The sequence below is a fragment of the Bactrocera tryoni genome, unplaced genomic scaffold (genome assembly GCF_016617805.1).
Source record: "Bactrocera tryoni isolate S06 unplaced genomic scaffold, CSIRO_BtryS06_freeze2 scaffold_25, whole genome shotgun sequence".
NCBI classification, from domain to species: domain Eukaryota; kingdom Metazoa; phylum Arthropoda; class Insecta; order Diptera; family Tephritidae; genus Bactrocera; species Bactrocera tryoni.
The window spans coordinates 29,102,530-29,123,996 of NW_024395977.1; the positions used below are offsets into that span (position 1 = coordinate 29,102,530).

Sequence of the window (21,467 nt, forward strand, 5' to 3'; positions counted from 1 at the left end):
TTAAAATCCGTTGCGTAGTTTTAAAGATTTAAGTATACAAAGAGACATAGGGACAGAAAAATCGACTTTCTCTTATATAATGTACTGATAATGATAATATTTTCACTGTATTTAATACGCAGGTTGCCTTTTATATTTCGGAATTCGAGAACAGAAACAATTTTTAATCATCGAAGAACGCTTAAATATTTTTAAAATATTCCTATTAAGATCTTTACACTCTTGTATGCGTTTGAACCAATGTGGAAGTACTTTTGTACTCTGATTGGGTTATCTGCAAAACATGTTTGTTGAACGTCTTTTCAGTTGTCCAAAATCGTTGACTTATTTCATTTTTTACGAACAAGAATAAAAAGAAGGCATCCGGTGCCAAGTCATGACTGTACGGAGGACTACTTATCAAATCGATGGTTTGAGTGCTCAAAAATGCAGTAGTAGTAGTGGTGGAAAGTGCCCCTTCGACGGGGGGATTTCCTGATTTCTTGAAAAATAACTCCCAACTACCTATCCACTCTAGTCGCTTTGTAATGATTTGATCATTTGTTGTCTGTAGCGATTAGTCTTAACAATTTCACCAGGTTTTAGGAGCTCATGATATACCACACCCTTCTGATCCTGAAATAACGACTCTTTAATCTCTTCAGGTTGAGCTTTGTTCCAAATGCGGCAATTTTGCTTGTTTACATACCCATTGAGCAAGAAATAGGTCTCATCGCTGAACAAAATTTTGCTCGGAAACGTCGGACCTTCTTTAAACTTTTAAGAGCCCATATAGCGAAGCGATGTCGCTTAGGAAGGTCGAGCGGCTTCAGTTCTTGCACAAGCTGTATTGTAAATTTTCAATTTAAGATCTCGACGTAAAATGTGCCAAGTCGTCAGTCCGAGTTGCTTTGAATGGCACCGAATCAACTAAACACGGTCTTCGGTTACACTCTTAGCTACGGCTGCTTTATTTTCTTCACTGCGTGCTGGACATGGTCTATTCGGTCGAATATTATCCAATAATGAATGCTGGGTTTTAAGATAGGTGATGATGTAGGCCGATTAATTGAGCGAAGTGCGAGAAACACATTCTTTACAGAACGTGAATTATCGTAATAAAGTTGAACGATTTGTAAACGTTGTTCAGACGAAGTCTTTTCATGATGAAATGCCAAACAATCTTAGCAAAAATAACACGAAAGCGTTACACGACTCATGCGTAATCTGTCAAAAAAAAGCTATTGAAAAAGTACCTCTACTGTGATCATCCGTTATATCATAGTCATAGTATTGCATGAACGAATCTGCTACATACATACATATGTATATGTAATGCGGGGCAATCGGGATACGAATTTTTCGTTCACTAAACTTGTTTATTTTTATTAGTTGGACATTCATTGTTTGTTTTAAAGTAGTAAAACTTAGACAAATTAACTAATTAAAAAAGAAAAAAATTTATACATATGAAAAACTCCAAAATTCTGGTACAACAAAACTAAAGCACGAAATGGTTTTATGATTTATAAAAAAATTTAATAGGCATGGACTCAATTAATGGATAAACAAATGTATCTGAACATATAAAAAAAAATAATAATTTTAAGTGTGCTTAAATCGGCTGTTAATAGCAGCAAAATCAATTTCCAACAGGATAACGACCCAAAACACACGACTTATCTTGTACGTGAATGGTTGTTATGGAATTTAAAATAACTTCATAGGTCCCGCAATCACTAGACATTAATCCTATTCAAAATATCTGAAACTTTTTGGAAAACCGTATTCAAAAATATAGAATTTTTTCAAAATAGGGCTGAAAAACTGGATTATCGACTTAGTGGGTCAAAATATCCGGAAATAATACTAGACATTGAGTCGACGTCTAGGGACAATAATAGTAACAAAATGTAAGCCAAAAACCGCTAAAACTATTGTAATTACTTTTGAATTACACACCTGCTCAAAATAATAGTTACACTAGGACGAATAGCCAGGAAAGTTCCATTAATGCGATCAAAAAATTTAGATATGGGGTTAAACTGTGCAAGAAGTGATTCAGATTGGTCAGGACCTGAGGGAGCAAAAAAGTCGAGAAACATCTTATGGAGCGATGAAACGAAAATAAATTTATTCGGAAACGACTGTGAGAGAATTGTGCGTCGTCCAAAAGGAAAGGAGTTTCACGTTCGATTCACAAAAAAACTGTGAAGCACGGAGGTGGAAACGTCATGGTGTGGGGCTGTTTTTCTTGATATGGAGTAGGTCCTATATACCGGACAACTAACAAAATGACAGCGTCGGAGTACAACGAAATACTTGAAAATGTTATGATACCCTATGCTGAAGAAAACTTACCATTACGTTGGGTATATAGCAAGATATTGAACCAAAACATACCTCCAAACTGGTTAAGAAATATTTTGAGGACAGTACTGTTAACGTTTTGAAATGGCCAAGTCAATCCCCGGACTTAAATCCAATAGAAAAACCTATGGGGGGAACTAAAAAAAAAATTTGGCGACTCAATCTTTCTCTAACAAAGACCAATTATGAGAGTGTATACAAAAAACTTGGTATGAGATACCTAAAGAAACCTGTCAGGCTTTAATCAGTAGTATGCCCAAACTAATAAATAAAGTAATCCAGAATAATGGTGGGTATACTGGCTATTAACTAAGTAATGTTAAATATACAAAGAAACTGTTTTATCATAATTTGTTTTCCCAAAATAATTGTCTTATTAAAAGTGTACCTATTTTTTTGAGCAAGTTTATTTTAGCTATGAAATGTTTTTGGATCTACATTTCTTTGTTTTGCTATCTTTTTAAATGAAGTTTATTTAATTTAGCTTATAAATATTTGAAAAATATAAGTACGTTTGCGTTTTTCTTAAAAATTTAAATAAAACTTTTTACTGATGAGCTTTACTTGAAAAAGTATTGTGTAACTGTTATTTTGAGCAGGAGTGTATATAAATAATCATTGCTATATGTAAACTTTTTTGATATGAATTAGAGGCATTTTAAGCTTTAGCATTAATTTTTTTTTTATTTATGTAAAAAAAATATTTTGATGTGCTATAATTAATGTTAGATATAAGTATGTATACTATATATCTTGAAATGGATAAAAAAAACACCAAATTTATTAATTTTAAAACAAATAAACGTGTCGAAATTTAATAGAGCTAGGTGTATGTAAACTTTATTGGTCCACTGTATGTACATATATTCAGCATTTGCTGTTCAATAAACACCGTTAAGCAAAAAATAAATGTGTACAGTTAGAAAACATAGTCAGTTAGTTAGTTTTAGTAGTTTACTAATATAAAAAAAAGCAATGAATGCCCGAATAAGAAAAATTAAAAAAATATATTATGATTTTATCCATTTAAATACCGATAAAATATATTCCGTTCTTTAGATTTGTTACTTCTTGACGACAAGTACAATACTGTGATCAAATTGAGTCCATTCAAAGTATGCTAATATGTTACCAAATTTGATTGTAATCCATTCACGGTTTCGGCGAATAATGAAATTGAAGCCTTTCGCTACTTTTTTAATATAAAGTTTTGCCAAAAAATTATTGATTCATTTCGAGGTTCCCTCATCGCACTTATGCAAACCGAGATATGGGTTACAAAAGCCATATGAATATTAGAAATATAACGTATTTTTTTTGCTGGAATTATATCTACTTATATCCTTTTTATCGCACATCTATCCTTCAGTCGTTTTTTTCCTGCATTCTTATCATTATTTTGATCTATTGAGTTTTTTAGAATAATTTCAAGAAATGTTTCGTTTTTCAGAACACCAAAACCACTCATTCGTTTTTGTATTCATTTCAATTTTCACGTTCGCTCGAATTCTAGAACCTACTTTTGAATAATATAAATGGTTCGAAATGTAAATCTTGGATAACGCAAAACTGCTTGCATACTTCACCTCAGTTTTCCGACTTAAATGCTATTAAACATTTGGAAAAAATTTGCAACTTGTTTCTGAAAAAAAGGTTGTTGTTTGGTGAGCATAACTATTGGCAGGCCAACAAATATTTGAACAGTGTCAAATTTATCCTCTACAAATGAGGAAAAATATAGAAATAATCATTAATGTCTCTTATTTGTTATTTTCCCCATCCTGACAAAACACGTTTTGCTTACTGTTTCAATAAACCATTATGTTAAAAAAAAAAAATTGTAGCCACGATTCGTAGTTTGTGGCCGAAAATGCGATAAGGAAAGGGAAGGAAGGCACCCGAGTTGCTCATGTTCTGGTAACACGCTTTGTTTTATGGTTCGTTACAGTTGATTGCTACGTAGTCCGACCTTAAAATGTTAAATTAAAATTAAATGTCGAATAATTTCCCTAAACTCAAATTGTCAGTTATAAATCCAAAAGTTAATTATTTCTTATTAAATTCTAGTTCGTTGGGCGTAGTGCTTGTTACTTTCTAATTAATTTTTCTTAAATAACATCCGTTAAGTCCTAGTTTTTTATCTGTTGACTCTAATATTCGATGACTCCTTCGAGCATTATTTCGTTTGTTAACTGGCGAATGACAAGCGTGATGTTTTTCTCTAGGGCCTGAATCGAAGCGGGATTGTCCGCATAGACTTAAGATTTTACATATCCCCACAGGAAAAAGTCTTACTGTGTGATATCACACGATCTTGGTGGACAATCGACTTGACTAAAACGTGAAATTATCTGCTCACCGAAGTGTTATCTCAATAAGTCCATTGATTGATGCGATGTTTGGGAAGTGGCACCGTCTTATAGTCGGTTACCATGGCGCGATAACGGTCGCCATTAACGGCTACGTTCTCGTTTGGCTCAAAATGTCTGATCTTTTTGGAACCTTTTCAAGAACCCATAGAGCGAAGCGATGTCACTTGTGAAGATCGAGCGGCTTCAGTTCTTGCACAAGCTGTATTATACGCTTTCAATTTAAAATCTCGGCGTAAAATGCGCCAATTCGTTGCTTCGAATGGCACCGAATCAACTAAACACGGTGTTCGGTTACACTCTCAGATACGGCTGCTTTATTTTCTTCACTGCGTGCTGGACGTGGTTTATTCGGTTGAATATTATCCAATAATGAATGCTGGGTTTCAAGATGGCTGATGGTGTTGCGAATAGTACACTCAGTGGACCGATTCTGTCGACTATAATTTGAGCGAAGCGCGAGAAACACATTCTTTACAGAACGTAAACTTTCGTAGTAAAGTTGAACACGCGTTCAGGAGTAGTAAGTCTTTCTTTGATGAAATGCCAAACAATACTGAACCAAAATAACATGACAGCTTGATACGACTCACGAGTAATCTGAAAAAGTACCTACGTGGATCAACCATTTAAACTGATTTTTCATACCGTTCTGTACAATCAAGAAAAAATCACAATTTTAATTAAACATTTCTTTTGAAAATAGAATAATCATGTTCAAACTGATCTAATATTATTATGAACGTACCTGCAATGAAATAAAACTATTTTAGATTTACTTAGTTATGAACGAAAATGTATTTTTAAGGTCTAAAGTTTTACTTTATGCATTTTGTTATAATTAATTTTATAGATGTACATTGAAGAAAGATTCAAGTCTACTTGGAACTGGATGTATTCAATTATGGATGGGACAGAACCACAATTGAAGTTTGGGACTTATTTGACAAATTATACCGATCCAACACATCCACTTCATCCCCTTAACCTTAATACTCAGAACACTTCTAACCAATCTGGATCTTCGTCAGCTGGAATTAATATCATGGGTATAATTATACGTTACAATTCTGTTAAAAAAATCATAGTAAATATTTTTTATAGGTTCATCCACCCGAAGAGATTTTTTCACTTATTGCTTGTCCCTGATGCGAGCTCATACCTCAGAACATCGTGACGCTTTGCCCGTCTTGGATATAACAGCTTTTCGGCATATAGCCTATGTATTTGATGGCTTTTTTTACTATATGCGTAATAATTCAAATTTTTATGAAAAATCGGAACATTTTTCTAACATAAACATTTCCAATTTAAATGAGAATGAAGATACGGATGAAGAGTTTTCTAACGTAACAAATGAGGAAATGTTTCCTGAATCTAATTCTTCTGCTGCAATAGCTATACCTTTATCAGCAACAACTCGTCGTCATTCGTTTTTTGTGCGATCAGAGTCAACATTAAGTCTTGGTTGCTTGGCGCCAGATAATTTTGACTTGCCACTGGATGTTGCTATACCTCTAGCTGATAAACCGCATCTTCTTCAGCCAAATTCCAAGCGAGAGGACTTATTTTCTAATTTACCGCTTTTAATCCCGACAGAAGAAAATACTGCGGAGGGTGTCAGTATTACTGAGGCACAAACAAAGCTAGGTTTTTCTAGCTATAAGTCGGTGTTAAATAGTTGCGTAAAATTTGGAGATAGCTGGAAAACAGGTAATTAAAATACCGATATATGTACATACATTATCAAATTTATCCGTTATATTCTTATAAATTATGAACAAGAATATACCCACAAATGTACCATTGCGATCTTAATGATAGCTCTAAAACAACTTGATTTTAACAAAGAGTATCGGACAAAACATTTGCAACTGAAATATGTTTATTAAAATTTCTGTATATTAGTTTAATATAAATAAAAAATTGCAACTCAAAGAAAATGATACATTATCTACATATATGTATATATAAAAGAAAGTTGTTGTAAGTTACACCATTTATAACAAGAACGGCTAAACCGATTTGGTTGAAAATTGGTGGGGAAGTAGCTTAGAACCAGAGTAAGGACATAGGATACCTTTTACATCTTTATGTCAAAATTTAATACAACTCATAAATACAAAAATTATATATCAAATGATAAGCATTTGTTCGAAATTCCGGTTTGTAGGAATCATTTGAATATACGCGTACCTTTTTAACAGATTTTTCCTCAAAAATAATACAATTGCTAAGTATTTGGAATAGTAGAAAATAACTGCAACCAAATACGCAGTGAAATAGATTATAACTGGCTCAGTAACCAGTCGTTGACGTGCATCCAAAAATACTGCTGTCATAACCCTTCCTGCCGACTTTTTCGTTTTTCCACGCTTGAGAGCCAGTTCATAATGTGGAGTCCACTAGAATGACTGTCGATTGGACTCCAGTGGGAATCGATGGAGCTATGTTTCTATTGTTACGACGCAAGAATTCTGTTTTATTACGATTAAAGAGCACTCAAACACTTCTTAGAATCAGTTATTCGTTGTTTTTGTTGGATTATGAACTTGCGAGGCACCCACTTTGCACAGAGCTTTCGCCTCTTTAGAGCATCATTGTCCTCGGTGCTCATTCCGCCTGTTTCCACCTAAGCAAATATTTTTTCAACGGTGGATTTCCCTGAGCCCATATTCAACAGTATATTCCCCAGAAAGCAATGCTTTAACACACGAAATACTATATGATCCACTTTTTCGTAAACTAACACAAGTTGCTTCACAAAAATGCTATATCTCATTAACTAATAGTTATAATCCAAATAATAGAAATCATATACATAGATGGTATTAGTTGTATTATCTATGTATCAGCCACAGTGAAGCGTGGACGGGTCCTCTAGTTTTAAATAAAAAAAATAGTATTGTGTCGCAAACCCATTACTACCAATAACTGCTTTGCATCGCCGCCACATTGAAGTTACAAGGGTATTCACTATGGTTTGTGGCGTATTTCTCAATGCCTCCAGGACTCTTTGGAAAAACTGATCAGTATTTGCCTCATTATTTAGATCAATTCTCTACAATTTCCCATAAATTTTCTATGGGTTTAAGGTCTGGGCACTGCATTACACCCACTTCTTTAGAATCCTGATTTTATGACCTTTGTCGAATGCTTCGAGTCGTTGTCTTGTTGGAAGACCCACTTAAATAGCATTTCCATTTCAGCATGTGGCAGCAATACTAACTCAATAATGTCCCTTTTGACGTACCGATCCATAGTACCATTAATACGATGAAGCGGCCCAAACTCAGAAGCAGAAAGCATCACAGACGATTACTTGTCACTATAATTGACTGTTTTTAGACAATACGAATTTTTAAGAAGTTTGTGTTGTGGGTGGGGAACGTAACACTACCACCATTTTCTACCAAATTAAATTAGAACTCGTCAAAAGAACAGTTTTCCATTTGTTAATAAGAGTTTTTTCTTCGTGGGTCGCTAACCGCGCAAATTAGCGTCATTCAGACGACGTGCTACCGTTTTTGAGCAGATTCGTAACCCGAGCTCCTTTACTAATTTTGCTGTTAAGTGGAAACTGAAAACACGATGTACTACTGCGAAAGTTGTGAAACTATGTATAGTTCGAAATTATTCATGAGATCGAAGACTTGTGAATTTTTTATTTAATAGAAATTTCTTTTTGAAAAGTTCCGTTATTACAATCATCAATAATACGTGGTTTCAGTGCTTCACCGAATTTATTTGGAGCCATTACTATCTTTGTTACAAATTTAAAATAAAAATCTATTTTTACAAAAAATTATGCTCAGTAAATTTTTCAATCAATACAAACTCAATTCATTTAGAAAAAAACGATGTTTGTGTATATTTAACTATCTAACGCTAAGCAAAAAAAGTTGCAATTATTTTGGTGCGGCAGATTGTCATGCATTTTAACCTATATTGAAATAAAGCCGGCAAAAGAAAACAAATTGCAATTAACATTTCAAAATATGTAAATTCAATGCTGTAAATTTAATAACAAGAAACAAAAAGCAATTCCAAGAAAAAATGGCAGCGTAAGAGAAAAAATCGATGACTTCGCTCTAGTTGCAGATATTTTGCTCGATACTGTAATAGTTGTTTACTCCATTCGTCGTTTTTAGTTCTTATAGAATTGACAGACGGCAGTGTTTATCCGGATTAACTGCATTATGATTAATTCAGGAGTTAGTGAAGGTAACTCCGTTGCTTACTCCCATTTAATCATCAAAATATTAATGAAGCTGCATTTTCATTGGCAACATTGTTAAAAATGACCAATTTTAATTTATTGTGACTGAAAAACAGTCAGCTGACATCTGTTTTTGAAGTTTTCAATAATTAAAAAAGATGTTTTTTGTTATGATACAGTTTTAAAAATAACCGCTGATATGTTTTTGTAATAAAAAAGGAATTTGTGAAAATTGGTCGGCTAACAACCGCAATGTTTATCTTCTATCCATTTTCATTGAAAATATTATAAAAATGGCAATCAGCTGTTTACGAAAGTTTCAAATTCGCATAGCTGCCGCCTGTAACAAATTTGGATCTGATTAAGTACGCCGTTAATCTGGATTAACGTTGCCGTCTGTCATGGCTATTACTTTATGTCTTTTACGCGGTATCTCGACAGGCATAAGTTTATGGCATACTAACAGTCAAATCTATTGTCGTTGCCAATGCCAAATCTGTAAGTGGGCATTTCTTATCATAACATAATCATTTGCGAAATGGCGTCGGGTAGGTAGCAGAGATCGGCATGCGCTGCTGTTTCTCTGACTTTAAGCCTATTTACATTAAAAGAAGTGGATGACTGAACGCCAGCGCAAAGCATGCAGTGCAAGCGCACACTACCACCGCATGTGACGATCAATTCAAGCTCGCATATACATATTGACTTCGGCAAAGAAGTTTTTCAAGTGTTACGCACGAGACAAGCAGACACTTTGTTTGACTTGTTGCCGAAGGCGTAAGACACTGCGTTTAGCTTATTGCCGAAGGCATGACACTTTATTTGACTGTTTTTTACTGTAACAACAATTCAACAATTCAAAGTGTCATGCCTTCGGCAATGAGCTAAACGCAGTGTGTTATGCCTTCGGCAACAAGTCAAACAAAGTGTCTGCTTGTTTCGTGCGTAGCACTTGAAACACTTCTTTGCCGAAGTCAATATGTTATGCGCACTTATCGCTTTGCGCTGGTATTCTTTCATCCACTTCTTTCTCTTTAGCATCACACGTATCAGTCAATGCAGTGTTCAGTCGCAGAAACAAGAAGTATTGACTAGGTGTACAATAATTGCGGCCACCGCATGCAGATCTCTGGTAGGTAGGTCCAAGCTGATATAGCGCATGTTTAGCTCTTGAACCGTTTCAATTTTTATAAGGACGAAAAAGTTGATGTGGATTATAAATATACTTTTACCTTCATATGTATTTCCTGAAAAAAAGCATATCTTAAGACTTAAATAATTGTAGCAAAATTTTTATATACCAATTAAATTAATAAATTTTTAATGAGCAATGATATTTTGATTTATCCTTGTATAAGTTTATAAAATTTAAGACTTCCTAATGAATCTATTTGGTATACTTTTTCTGCAAATTAACAATATTGAACTAAATATTAATTTTGTAGAAAAATATATTAAATTATTTTGAAAATGAACTTTATTTTTATAATTTAACACAACCGTTTTAATACTCGCGCTACTTAATTTAAAATAACCGAAATAAAACTGCGTCGGTATATGTATGCACAAAATCATCTGTGTTCTTCAGCTTTTCGCAATTTTCATAGAAATTAAACAAAAATACAAATACAAAGATAAAGCCGATGTTGGCAAAGTTTTTTATAGCAGACAAATTTGCCATATACAGTCGTGTGAAAAAAATAGGCATATGTTGCGATATTTCATACAAATCAGTAGGTTTTTTTTTATTTTGAAATTAGCTAATGTACTTACTATCAAATAATAATATAATTGGGTCGATGCCGAATCAGGACTATACGATGGATGACTCTTCAAAATTGATATTTTGAGTGCTCAAAAATGTAACAGTTTGAGTCGATGTGCGAGAACAGCGATCCGTCTTCGGCGGTTGGTTTGCCTCATTTCTTGGAAGGCAACTGGCAAACAAAATGTGTATCACTAAAAATTTGCTGTTCTTCGTTGTTCCAATAAGGTTGAGTCATGTCCAATTTCCAGCTTATCTGAAAACACTCGTACTGTTGACTACTTTTTACTTTCGGACTCATACGTAAAAATCCCCCATTCATTCATCACATGTCATAGAGGTGTTTCGAAGCCCCGCCACCGAATTTTTTGTTTTTACATTTTACTCGACCAATCTACACGAGTCTTCTTTTGAGCGAGTGACAAATTGTGTTAAATCCAACCTTGTTTATAGTCATATGTTCATGCAATATTGATGGTATGCTGTTCGCACTAATGTCTATGGTTGCCTCAATGGCACAATAGATCTGATGACGATCTCGCTTTATCAGTTTGCATCGATAGTTTCTGGAACAACAATTGACTTTGGACGACCTTCAAAACATTCGTCTTGGAGTAATCCACGGCCTCGATTGAGTTCACTTCATCGCCAAAAATTGATTGATGTTTATCGATGCACTGTTGCTGAATTAATCCACGTCGATTCCTTTTCTTATTTAAAGGCGAGGAGACCGCTTACGCGGTTATAGCCAAGTTAACAACAGGGCGCCGAGCCCCTTATACGGGGCTTTTTTTTATTGGTAGTGTTTTTTAAGTGGCGGGTCCCAAACCCAGCCCACAACCCTGTTGAGGGATGGAGCGCATTCAAACGGATGTTTGTTGGCTACCCAGAGGATACTTGGTCTAAGATCGGAAGTCATGAGCTGCTCAGAGATCTTTCCTCACTTGTGTGAACTTCTATACATAGCTTCACTCTCCCATACCGATTAGTTGTAAAAAAAAATCGCTTAAAAATTTTAGAGATTTAAATCCATTTTTTGACGGTATGAATGTTTAAAGCTACTGAAAACTATACAAATAGCGCTCGTATGTCAATACGTTCTGAGCATGTTAAACATCTGAAATATCAAACCTTACGATAAAGTTTTGAAATATAAATGCACCGTATCTTATACCGGTGGTAAACTTCTGAATTTATATATGGTATAGAAAGTCTAGAATTCTCGAACATTTTTCTTCCACATTATTCGTATATTTGATACCATAAGCCTTTGACAATTACAGCATTAAAAAATAATCCTCTAAAACTATACATGCATTATTTGTAAACCCCAATGTAGTTTAATGCTTTTAGATAACATTATTTTTATGTATATATAGTTAACTTCATAAATATCAATTAAAGATAATGGGTGTATAACGTAATGCCGACAATCAAAATCTCGATACTTAGAATCCCGACTGTCAAAATACCGACAAATCAAAACACCGTCACATCAAAACACCGACAAATCAAAACACTGACAATTCACAATACCGACAAATCAAGAAAAGGTGGCGTTGTTCGTTCGAGGACCTGCGGCCTCCGGCCACGAACACGCTCAGGATCATAACCCTTAGTCGGTAGAATTCTGTTTCTGTGCTTCGATAGAAATAAGGGCGGACAAGATAAAATATTTTTCACATGTCGGCACTTTGGTTTGTCAGTGTTTTCATTTGTCGGTATTTTGATTTAGCTGCATATTTAAATTGTGTCGGCGTTTTGAACTTCGGTATTTTAAGAGTATCCCAAAGATAATATTGTGTATATTTTCAATGTTCTTTTATATTTACAGAATTAGATTCAAGACTCCGAAATATTGAACCAATGGATACTGACGAAAATGTACCTGGTCTCGAAACTCAATCAAATGTTAGTAATCCAATGAATTCTAGTCGCCCAGAAGTTATTATTACCCCTAATAAATTGCAAAAAACTGAAGAGGAAGTCGCCAATGTTTCATATTTTCCAACCACGTCATCGGCTCGCAGTGTTATTGTCCGGGCTAGCTCAATAGCAAAAAAAATTGAAAATGAAAGAATTGATATACGTTTGCCTTTGCAAGAGGATATAAAACGAACAAACATTACATTTCCACCTCGCGGCATACATTTTTGTAAACAATTTTCTTCAGTCACTCCTTCTTGGAATTTTTTACTAGGGCGATGGAAATTAACACTTGATTTATTTGGAAGGGTCTTTATGGATGACGTGGGCATGGAGCACGGATCATTGCTACCAGAACTACGTGGATTTCCTGTTAAAGAGATCCGATTTCGAAGACATATGGAAAAGTTGCGAAACGGACAGCAACGTGATCTTATATTATGTAAATTAGAACGTAATCGGGAGTGCTTAATGATTCAAACATTTAAAGAGTTAAATGCTCAATTTGGTAATCAAACAAGGCGAGTACAAACCCCTCTGACTTTTAATCGCGTAAAAGTAACTTTTAAAGACGAACCTGGGGAAGGATCTGGTGTAGCGCGCAGTTTCTATACATCTATCGCCGAAGCATTATTAGCTTCTGCTAAATTGCCAAATTTAGAAACGACGCATATTGGTATGAATAATAAATATGGAACTCCATTTTCAAGCATTTTACGAAATCGAGGTGTTTCTAATCGCGATCCTCCATCATTGCAAAGGCGTACCGCGGGAAACAAAATTTTTTGGCGCACCTCACGGGAGAGGAAACTACTCAATTATGATGCCAGGCCATATCTTCCAGCTTCAAATCATTCAGGTAAATTTGTTATATACCAAAGAACATTTTAGTAAATTACAATGTAAAAAGCAATGCCATTAGAATTAAGATATTTTTGTAGGACAGAGCATTTTATTTAGTCTTGGTATTTTAAATATTTTAGTTTGAAACTTTTTGAAAGGCATACATCACCTTGGTCAGAAATTAAAGACTGTAATCATAAAATTTAAAATTCTAGTTTATTGATCAAAATCAATTCTGTAAGATTCGAAATACTCGTCGGTGAGTACAATGCCTTGTGCTTAATAAAATACTTGTACGTCAGAATTCGGAATGGTCATTAAGATTGGTACCGATTTTTTTATTGTTACCTCATGGTAATCTATTATTTTTGTTCTCAATATATTGGATAACACCGGTTTGCCACAAAAATACTCTCTGAATTTTGATTTTTATGAATTTAAGTGTTCTAAAAACTAAAAAAATACTCTGAAAGTTATTCAATATCGTGAATTGGTCTGACAGTTTTTGTTATATTTGAAGCAAAAATTACGGATTAAAAAAACTTTACAATTGAGATAAATATTGGACACCTCATAAAGTCTTCATACGATGTGTTGAAGACCTTGAAATTGGTTTAAAGGCAAGAAAAATCGATGTGATTCCTATGGTATGGCGCAAGCAAAAGAACCTTAGTGATGATTGTTACCTTTGTTCGTGTAATGTGAAAGGGTATTATTCAAAACGGAAGCAGCCAATTTTATACTCGAATCTTCCTAAAAACGTAGCTGAGTTGCTTGAATTAAGTCTCAAAAACAAGGTCTTATTTTTACTGTGAATGTCTTCCGCCTTCTATTTCTAATTTGCCTGGAGGACTAGTTGGTTTATTTTATTGAAGGTTTGATGAATACTTTTTTCACCGAAGTGATGAACAACGAAAAAAAATAAAACAACTGGGTTGGAGGTTTAATCGATAATCAGCCTTCCGTTTTATTTCGTGCTTTCTTAAATACTAATATTTTGCTTTCTTGCAACAACTTAAAAATAAATGTTTGCATAACAATCTCAGGAAATGTGTCTTGTGCATTTTGCAAAGTAATACAATTAATAATAATAAAGTTATTATACATTTTGTTAACTGTTGCATTTTCGTTAGCGGAAATGCACTTGAATGAACAATAAATACAAATTATTAAAATTCTTCGGAATTAATGGTACATTTTGTTAACTGTTGCATTTCCGTTAGCGAAAATGCACTTGGACGAACAATTCTTTGGAAAACTCAATTAATAAATATTCGTATTAAAATTCTTTGGAAATAGTATTCTTTATAACACCCCCACCGTTAGTTTGAGGCTCCGACGAAATTATATTATCTTTGCCGGATTGTTTATAGTAGTTTCATTTTTTAATTGTACTGGAATATATGTTTTTGTATTCTTAAAGAGGTATATAAAAATAATTAAGATACATATTGATATAATAATTGAGATATCTATACCAAAACTAAGTGACATTTGTAAAAGTCTTGTTTAACGCGTTTATTTCACAATTTTTGAATTTGATTAAGTAATTTCGTGAAATGTTTAATTTAGCTTTGTTGCAGTTATGGGATATTGTGCTGTTAAAATGTTTAAGAATTAGTACTCCAGGAATTATTTCGCTTATCTCTTGTGTATTTAATGTTTGCATTTTGCAATTAGCTTCTTCAAAGTTTAGTATTTTGTTTAAACAATCATCATTAATTTTTATAAGATTTCTTTTTAGATTATTTTTAATATAAGTATGTGCTATAAATATTGCTTTCTAAATCTATGAGAACGTCAGAGTGGTTAACCTTTATGGATTTATTATTTTTGTCAGGAATGGGTACGAATGTCACCATGGATAGTGAATCTTGCGAATATTGTGGTATAGAGAGAATTATTATAATGTTACCTTCGTGAAGTGCTATGGCTACTTTAATATTAGTATAACTGTCGAAGTCTGTGATTAATTCGAGTTCGGTTTGGCTGAGAATATCTGTGGGGATGATTTCCAGTTTCCCGGAGAAAATAATCTGTCCTATGTCGTCTACGTGATGCCGTAGGAGTGAGATGTCGTTGTTAATCTGGTATATGTGCTCTATAAATGTTATCTCGTCCTCTATGGTTGAAATTTTATTCCCTATAATATTCCTGACTTTGGTTAAGTAGTCCCCGATAATTTTTTGCTGATAGTTTATGTGGTTTGTTATATTCTGGATTTGAGAGTTCATGGCATTGTCTATATAAGTTAGGTTGTTCATTTCGTTAGTTAAGTTTTCTTCGTTCATATGTAGTAATTTAAGAGTTTTAGTTATTTGTTCTTCATCGTCACTGTCCATTGTACCTGCAATAATTTTTAGACCCTTTCCTATAATGTTTAAGAGAGTATTTATGTATAATTTAATATATATTAATTTAATGCCTGCTGTTTATACATATGAGAATCGACACACACCACCTCTTCGTCGATTTCAAAGCTGCTTTCGACAGCACGAAAAGGAGCTGCCTTTATGCCGCGATGTCTGAATTTGGTATCCCCGCAAAACTAATACGGCTGTGTAAACTGACGTTGAGTAACACGAAAAGCTCCGTCAGGATCGGGAAGGACCTCTCCGAGCTGTTCGATACCAAACGAGGTTTCAGACAAGGCGATTCCCTATCGTGCGACTTTTTCAACCTGCTTTTGGAGAAAATTGTTCGAGCCGCAGAACTAAATAGAGAAGGTACCATCTTCTATAAGAGTGTACAGCTGCTGGCGTATGCCGATGATATTGATATCATCGGCCTCAACACCCGCGCCGTTAGTTCTGCTTTCTCCAGGCTGGACAAGGAAGCAAAAGAAATGGGTCTGGCAGTGAACGAGGGCAAGACGAAATATCTCCTGTCATCAAACAAACAGTCGTCGCGCTCGCGACTTGGCACTCACGTCACTGTTGACAGTCATAACTTTGAAGTTGTAGATAATTTCGTCTATTTAGGAACCAGTATTAACACCACCAACAATGTCAGCCTGGAAATCCAACGCAGGATAACTCTTGCCAACAGGTGCTACTTCGGACTGAGTAGGCAATTGAGAAGCAAAGTCCTCTCTCGACAAACAAAAACCAAACTCTATAAGTCACTCATAATTCCCGTCCTGCTATATGGTGCAGAGTCTTGGACGATGTCAACAATGGATGAGTCGACGTTACGAGTTTTCGAGAGAAAAGTTCTGCGAAAGATTTATGGTCCTTTTCGCGTTAGCCACGGCGAATACCGCATTCGATAGAACGATGAGCTGTACGAGATATACGACGACATCGACATAGTTCAGCGAATTAAAAGACAGCGGCTACGCTGGCTAGGTCATGTTGTCCGGATGGACGAAAACACTCCAGCTCTGAAAGTATTCGACGCAGTACCCGCCGGGGGGAGCAGAGGAAGAGGAAGACCTCCACTCCGTTGGAAGGACCAAGTGGAGAAGGACCTGGCTTCGCTTGGAATATCCAATTGGCGCCACGTAGCGAAAAGAAGAAACGACTGGCGCGCTGTTAACTCTATAATCGCGTAAGCCGTGTCTACGCCAATTAAGAAGAAGTTTATACATATGAAGGTGTTTAACACAATTAACCCTCGAATAAAATAAAAATTCAGGTATTTACTTGCACTAGTATCCGCCAATACCTCTTATACTTAAAAGTAATAAGCAGGATTGCTTTAAATTTATAAGCGAAGGCAAAAATTAAAAAAATAAATATAACTAGAAAAGAGAACAAAATAAATTAATCCCACATAAATTTACATACATACATATATACAAACCTATATAAGTGCGCAAGCATAACTCCATAAAACAATTGCGAAAAGAAATATTTGAAAATATAAAAACAGAAACAAAATATATGTATATAACCTCACGGATATATATGTATGTACATATGTACATTTATATCTATATTGCATATTAGACGGCGGGTCTAATACATAAGAGCACAACGAAAAAAAAAACCTTTTTAATTCCGTTTTAAACCTCGCTCTCACCTTTTCAAAAAAAATATAATAACATTTATATACAAACCTGAAGCAAAGAATCTGCCTGTGACACATATTAGTACAAACAAATAATCAAAGTCCATATTGGCAACTATCCGGCAATACCTCTTGTTCTTTGGCAAACAAAAACAAGCAGGATTGCATACAAAAAGTGAATTGATGTCTCTAACGAGCTCTCAATTGCTTAAGAACATAACTCAGAAATACATATTAACAATTCGTGCATACTTAGGCAAAACAAAAACATAATCATAAAATTATACAAACAATTTGTGCATGCTAATGTAAAAAGCGAATTGATCTCTTCAACGAGCTTTCAATTGCACAAAACATAAGTACATACGTACATATGCATACAAGTGCGAGTATTAGGGTGTACCTAAATACAAAATATTCGGACATCAAATATTTTAATATATAAAAAACGCGGTTCAATAGTCACTAACAATTCAAAATAAAATAAAATTAATTCTATCGCAAGTAAATTAAAAAAAAAAACCTTAAAACTAGCGAACTAACATTTTTAGCAAGATAATCGAAATTCAAAACTGTATTTACCTAAAAGAGTATTCGGTTTCAAGCAATACCCTATTGTCTTATTTAAATCAGTTAAACTGAGAAAAAAAATTTAAATATTTACAGATAAAAAAATTAAAATAAAACCAAAATGCTTAATAACGCAAAAAAACAAAATGCACCTGAAAGAGCCACTCGCTCAAAACAGGATATTACATTTATTTCAGAAAGTGACAGTTTAACAAGATGCTGCACTAGATTTGCCTCTTCACCGATTCATTAAAACTCGGAATCGTTATTGGAAATAAAAAAGTCAAAATCTTACAAATTTTTGGACTCGCCTCCAAGCGGCTCATGATTCTGACAACTCAGAACTCTACCTCAAAATTTTAAATCATCGGCTTACGATATTTACGAAAACTGCTTAGACCAATATGAAGAAGCAAAAGCTATGATCTCCGATCAATTAAAGCTAATAAAAGCAATTGCACCTACTCCACATCCGAGAGTAGAGCTGCCACAAATGCAACAATATCAAGAGGCAAGTTCAGGCATTCACCTCGAGGTGCCCGCATGTGACACAGAAACATTCTATGGAGGTTATGAAGAATGGCCGTCCTTCCGGAACATGTTCACGCCGTGTACATAAACCATCCTCAATTATCACATGCGCAAAAATTGTATCACCTCAGATACAAAACTAAAGGTCAAGCAGGCGAAATAGTCAAACAGTTCGCATTAAATGACGACAATTTCAATTTGGCTTGGGAAGCTCTAAAAGCTAGATATGAAAACGACAGAATACTGGTCGATAAGCAAGTAACGACACTAATGAACTTGTCAAAAATCAAGAAAGGAACAAGTGTAGAATTCATCAAACTAGAATCCACTGTTTCAAATTGTTTGTCGATTCTATCGACACAAAATATTCCCACAGGCAGCTGGGACCCAATTCTGGTAAACATTTGCACCGCCGCATTACCAGAAAAGTCGTTACTTCTATGGGAGCAATCGCTGTCATCACGAAAAAAGTGCCCAACGTGGCAACAAATGAAATATTTTCTCACCACCCAATATGAAATTGCGGAAAGGTTAGAAGAAAATATAAGCTTCAATAGACCCCAAGTTAGTAGGAAAAACAATTTAAACAAACGCTTTCACATAATGCAATCGTTCATATCCGAACAGAAAAAGTAAACGTCATGCGAACTATGTAAAAGAGGGCATAAACTTAAAACTTGTGAGAAGTTTAAAAATTAAACATTAACGAAAGGATCTGACAAAGTTAAAAAGACTTTGTACAAACTGCTTGTCCCATACACATAATCTTAAAAATTGCAAACGCAAATTTAACTGCTTATATTGTCATAAAAGACATCATACAATGCTTCATTACAGCACATATCCCATCTCACCTCAAAGGAGCGCATATACAAAAAGAACCACGGGTTTAATTACAAAAGCAAATCCCGAAAGACGAAATACTAAAAATTGCCAAGAGACACCATGCTGTTCAAAGACACACAAATCTCAAACGCTGCACAGCGAAACACAAAATGGACTAGTTGCAGAACTAGTCACCACCATACCAACTCAAGTTGAGTATAATAAAAACAAATATCTTAATTCACAATTAAGGAAATGTCAAAAGTTAAGGAAACTCCCCCCCATAACTACTCAATCAAACAATGGCCGGTACGTCGTACGACTACCACTAGAGCCACAATTTTCCAATACTCCACAAATTAGTATGAAAAACAAAATCAGAGTTACCTCTGGTAGTCCAAATTATTAAAAGCACATACAACTTTTCGGCCCCGCAGTATGGCTTTCGCCAATAATGGAAAAAAAAACAATTCTGAACAAATCCTAGACCGGTGGCGGGCTACTAAACGCCAAATTAGTGCATACATAAAAACATAAAATATAACACAGTTGTATCAAAAAGTCGAAAATTCGACATTTTTCATAAATTCTCAAATAGAATAAATAAAAAACTAATAAAAGCATAGGTCGCTCTTATCGTCTCTACATAAGCGCTCCACATAAGGGTAGTGGGTAGGAAGCTGCTGAATAACTTGAACATCTCACCTAAAAATTATAATTCCAAATGAAGCCGTTCGCAATTACCGGCCACTCTCTCGCAAGACCCCTCTAATTCCACAGCTCAAACCTCAAAGCTAGGGAGCACGCACTATGGCCATATCTGAGTCAAACGTGGCGTAGCTATATTTCATAATAATAAAGAAATGCAAACTATTGCCGATAAACCGTTGTAAGGAAAATTAAAGTAAAAATTTTAAATAAAACCACAAATAATAAATCGGTCAAAGAAACAACCGCAAATATAATAACTAGTAGTTTCAAACTCATAAATTCTCAAAAATATATTTTCTTATTGTATGCATTAAAAGCTAATACCGAGTATGGTACATACCATACCAAATACTATGTAAAACCAATATTTATAGCATGTGTTCTGCGCCCTCGGCTACTCTACCAGCAGTTCGCCGAAATACATGCAACAGCATATGTAAAAGCGTAATACTAGGCAAAATATTCGCCTAGGGGCCCAGGATGTTTAAATGAGTTAAGCATCCACCCCCTCTAACCGGGAAAAACTGGCGCGCCCTATGAAGAGAGCTTAGTTCACCACAGCTGAGAACACGACAACACAACTCACCATGCCTATACACCAACAAACTTATCAAAAAGGATTTGAACAATTCGTTTTAATTAATTCGCACGTCAACAATTCGACCAATTAACATATTCTACACTGCGCCGCGTCAACATAGTGAATAATAATAGTAATTCGAGTCACCAGAGCTACGTCAAGTCATCGATCCATCAGTAACCACGGTTCTGAAACTGGACACCGTCTCTTCTATTGCCAATCTAGTGCAAATATTTATATTCGACATTTATATTATACGTTTCATATTTGTTACCAGCTAAATTAAAAGGAATTTAAACATAAATTGCACTTACAGTCTTTTATTAACAAAGTGGTAGTGAGTGAATAATTTGAAATCAACTAAATGAAACAGGCTGTAAAATATGTCAGACCAAATTTTTTTTTTGCCATGACACGTGAAAATATAATTGCTTGCAACCCTGTTTTAACTGTCATTTTGCATAAAGACATATTACGCCGTTAAATTTTTGAGGAAGGTAAGTTATAAATAGATTTTATAATTTCTACTTAAATTATAAAGATTTGTTACAGTTTTTTGTTAAGAATGAATGCAGAAGGTGCGCCAATTTACAATAGTCATTCTCAATAAATTTACCGAATCAGCCGTTCATGTATCACTAAATTCAAGGAATGTGTGTTCAGCGTTATTCTGTTGCGTCGTTGTATAGGCCGCGACTTTCATTCTCCCAGCTTTGTTGCCATGTTGTTATTGTAGCTTTCCTTATTGTTGTGTTGCGCTCTTATTAT

General features: G+C 34.7%; 1 protein-coding gene across 2 annotated transcripts in view; it reads left to right on the forward strand.

Annotated features, from left to right (window-relative positions):
- LOC120780503 (E3 ubiquitin-protein ligase hyd) overlaps positions 1-21,467 on the forward strand; it is an 81,780-nt gene that overhangs the window by 50,295 nt on the left and 10,018 nt on the right. For both annotated transcript variants that reach the window (XM_040112778.1, XM_040112779.1), the window contains exons 11-13: positions 5,572-5,767; positions 5,823-6,431; positions 12,537-13,487. In XM_040112778.1, coding sequence (XP_039968712.1) covers positions 5,572-5,767; positions 5,823-6,431; positions 12,537-13,487 — 1,756 coding nt within the window. The remainder of the gene's footprint in view (positions 1-5,571; positions 5,768-5,822; positions 6,432-12,536; positions 13,488-21,467) is intronic.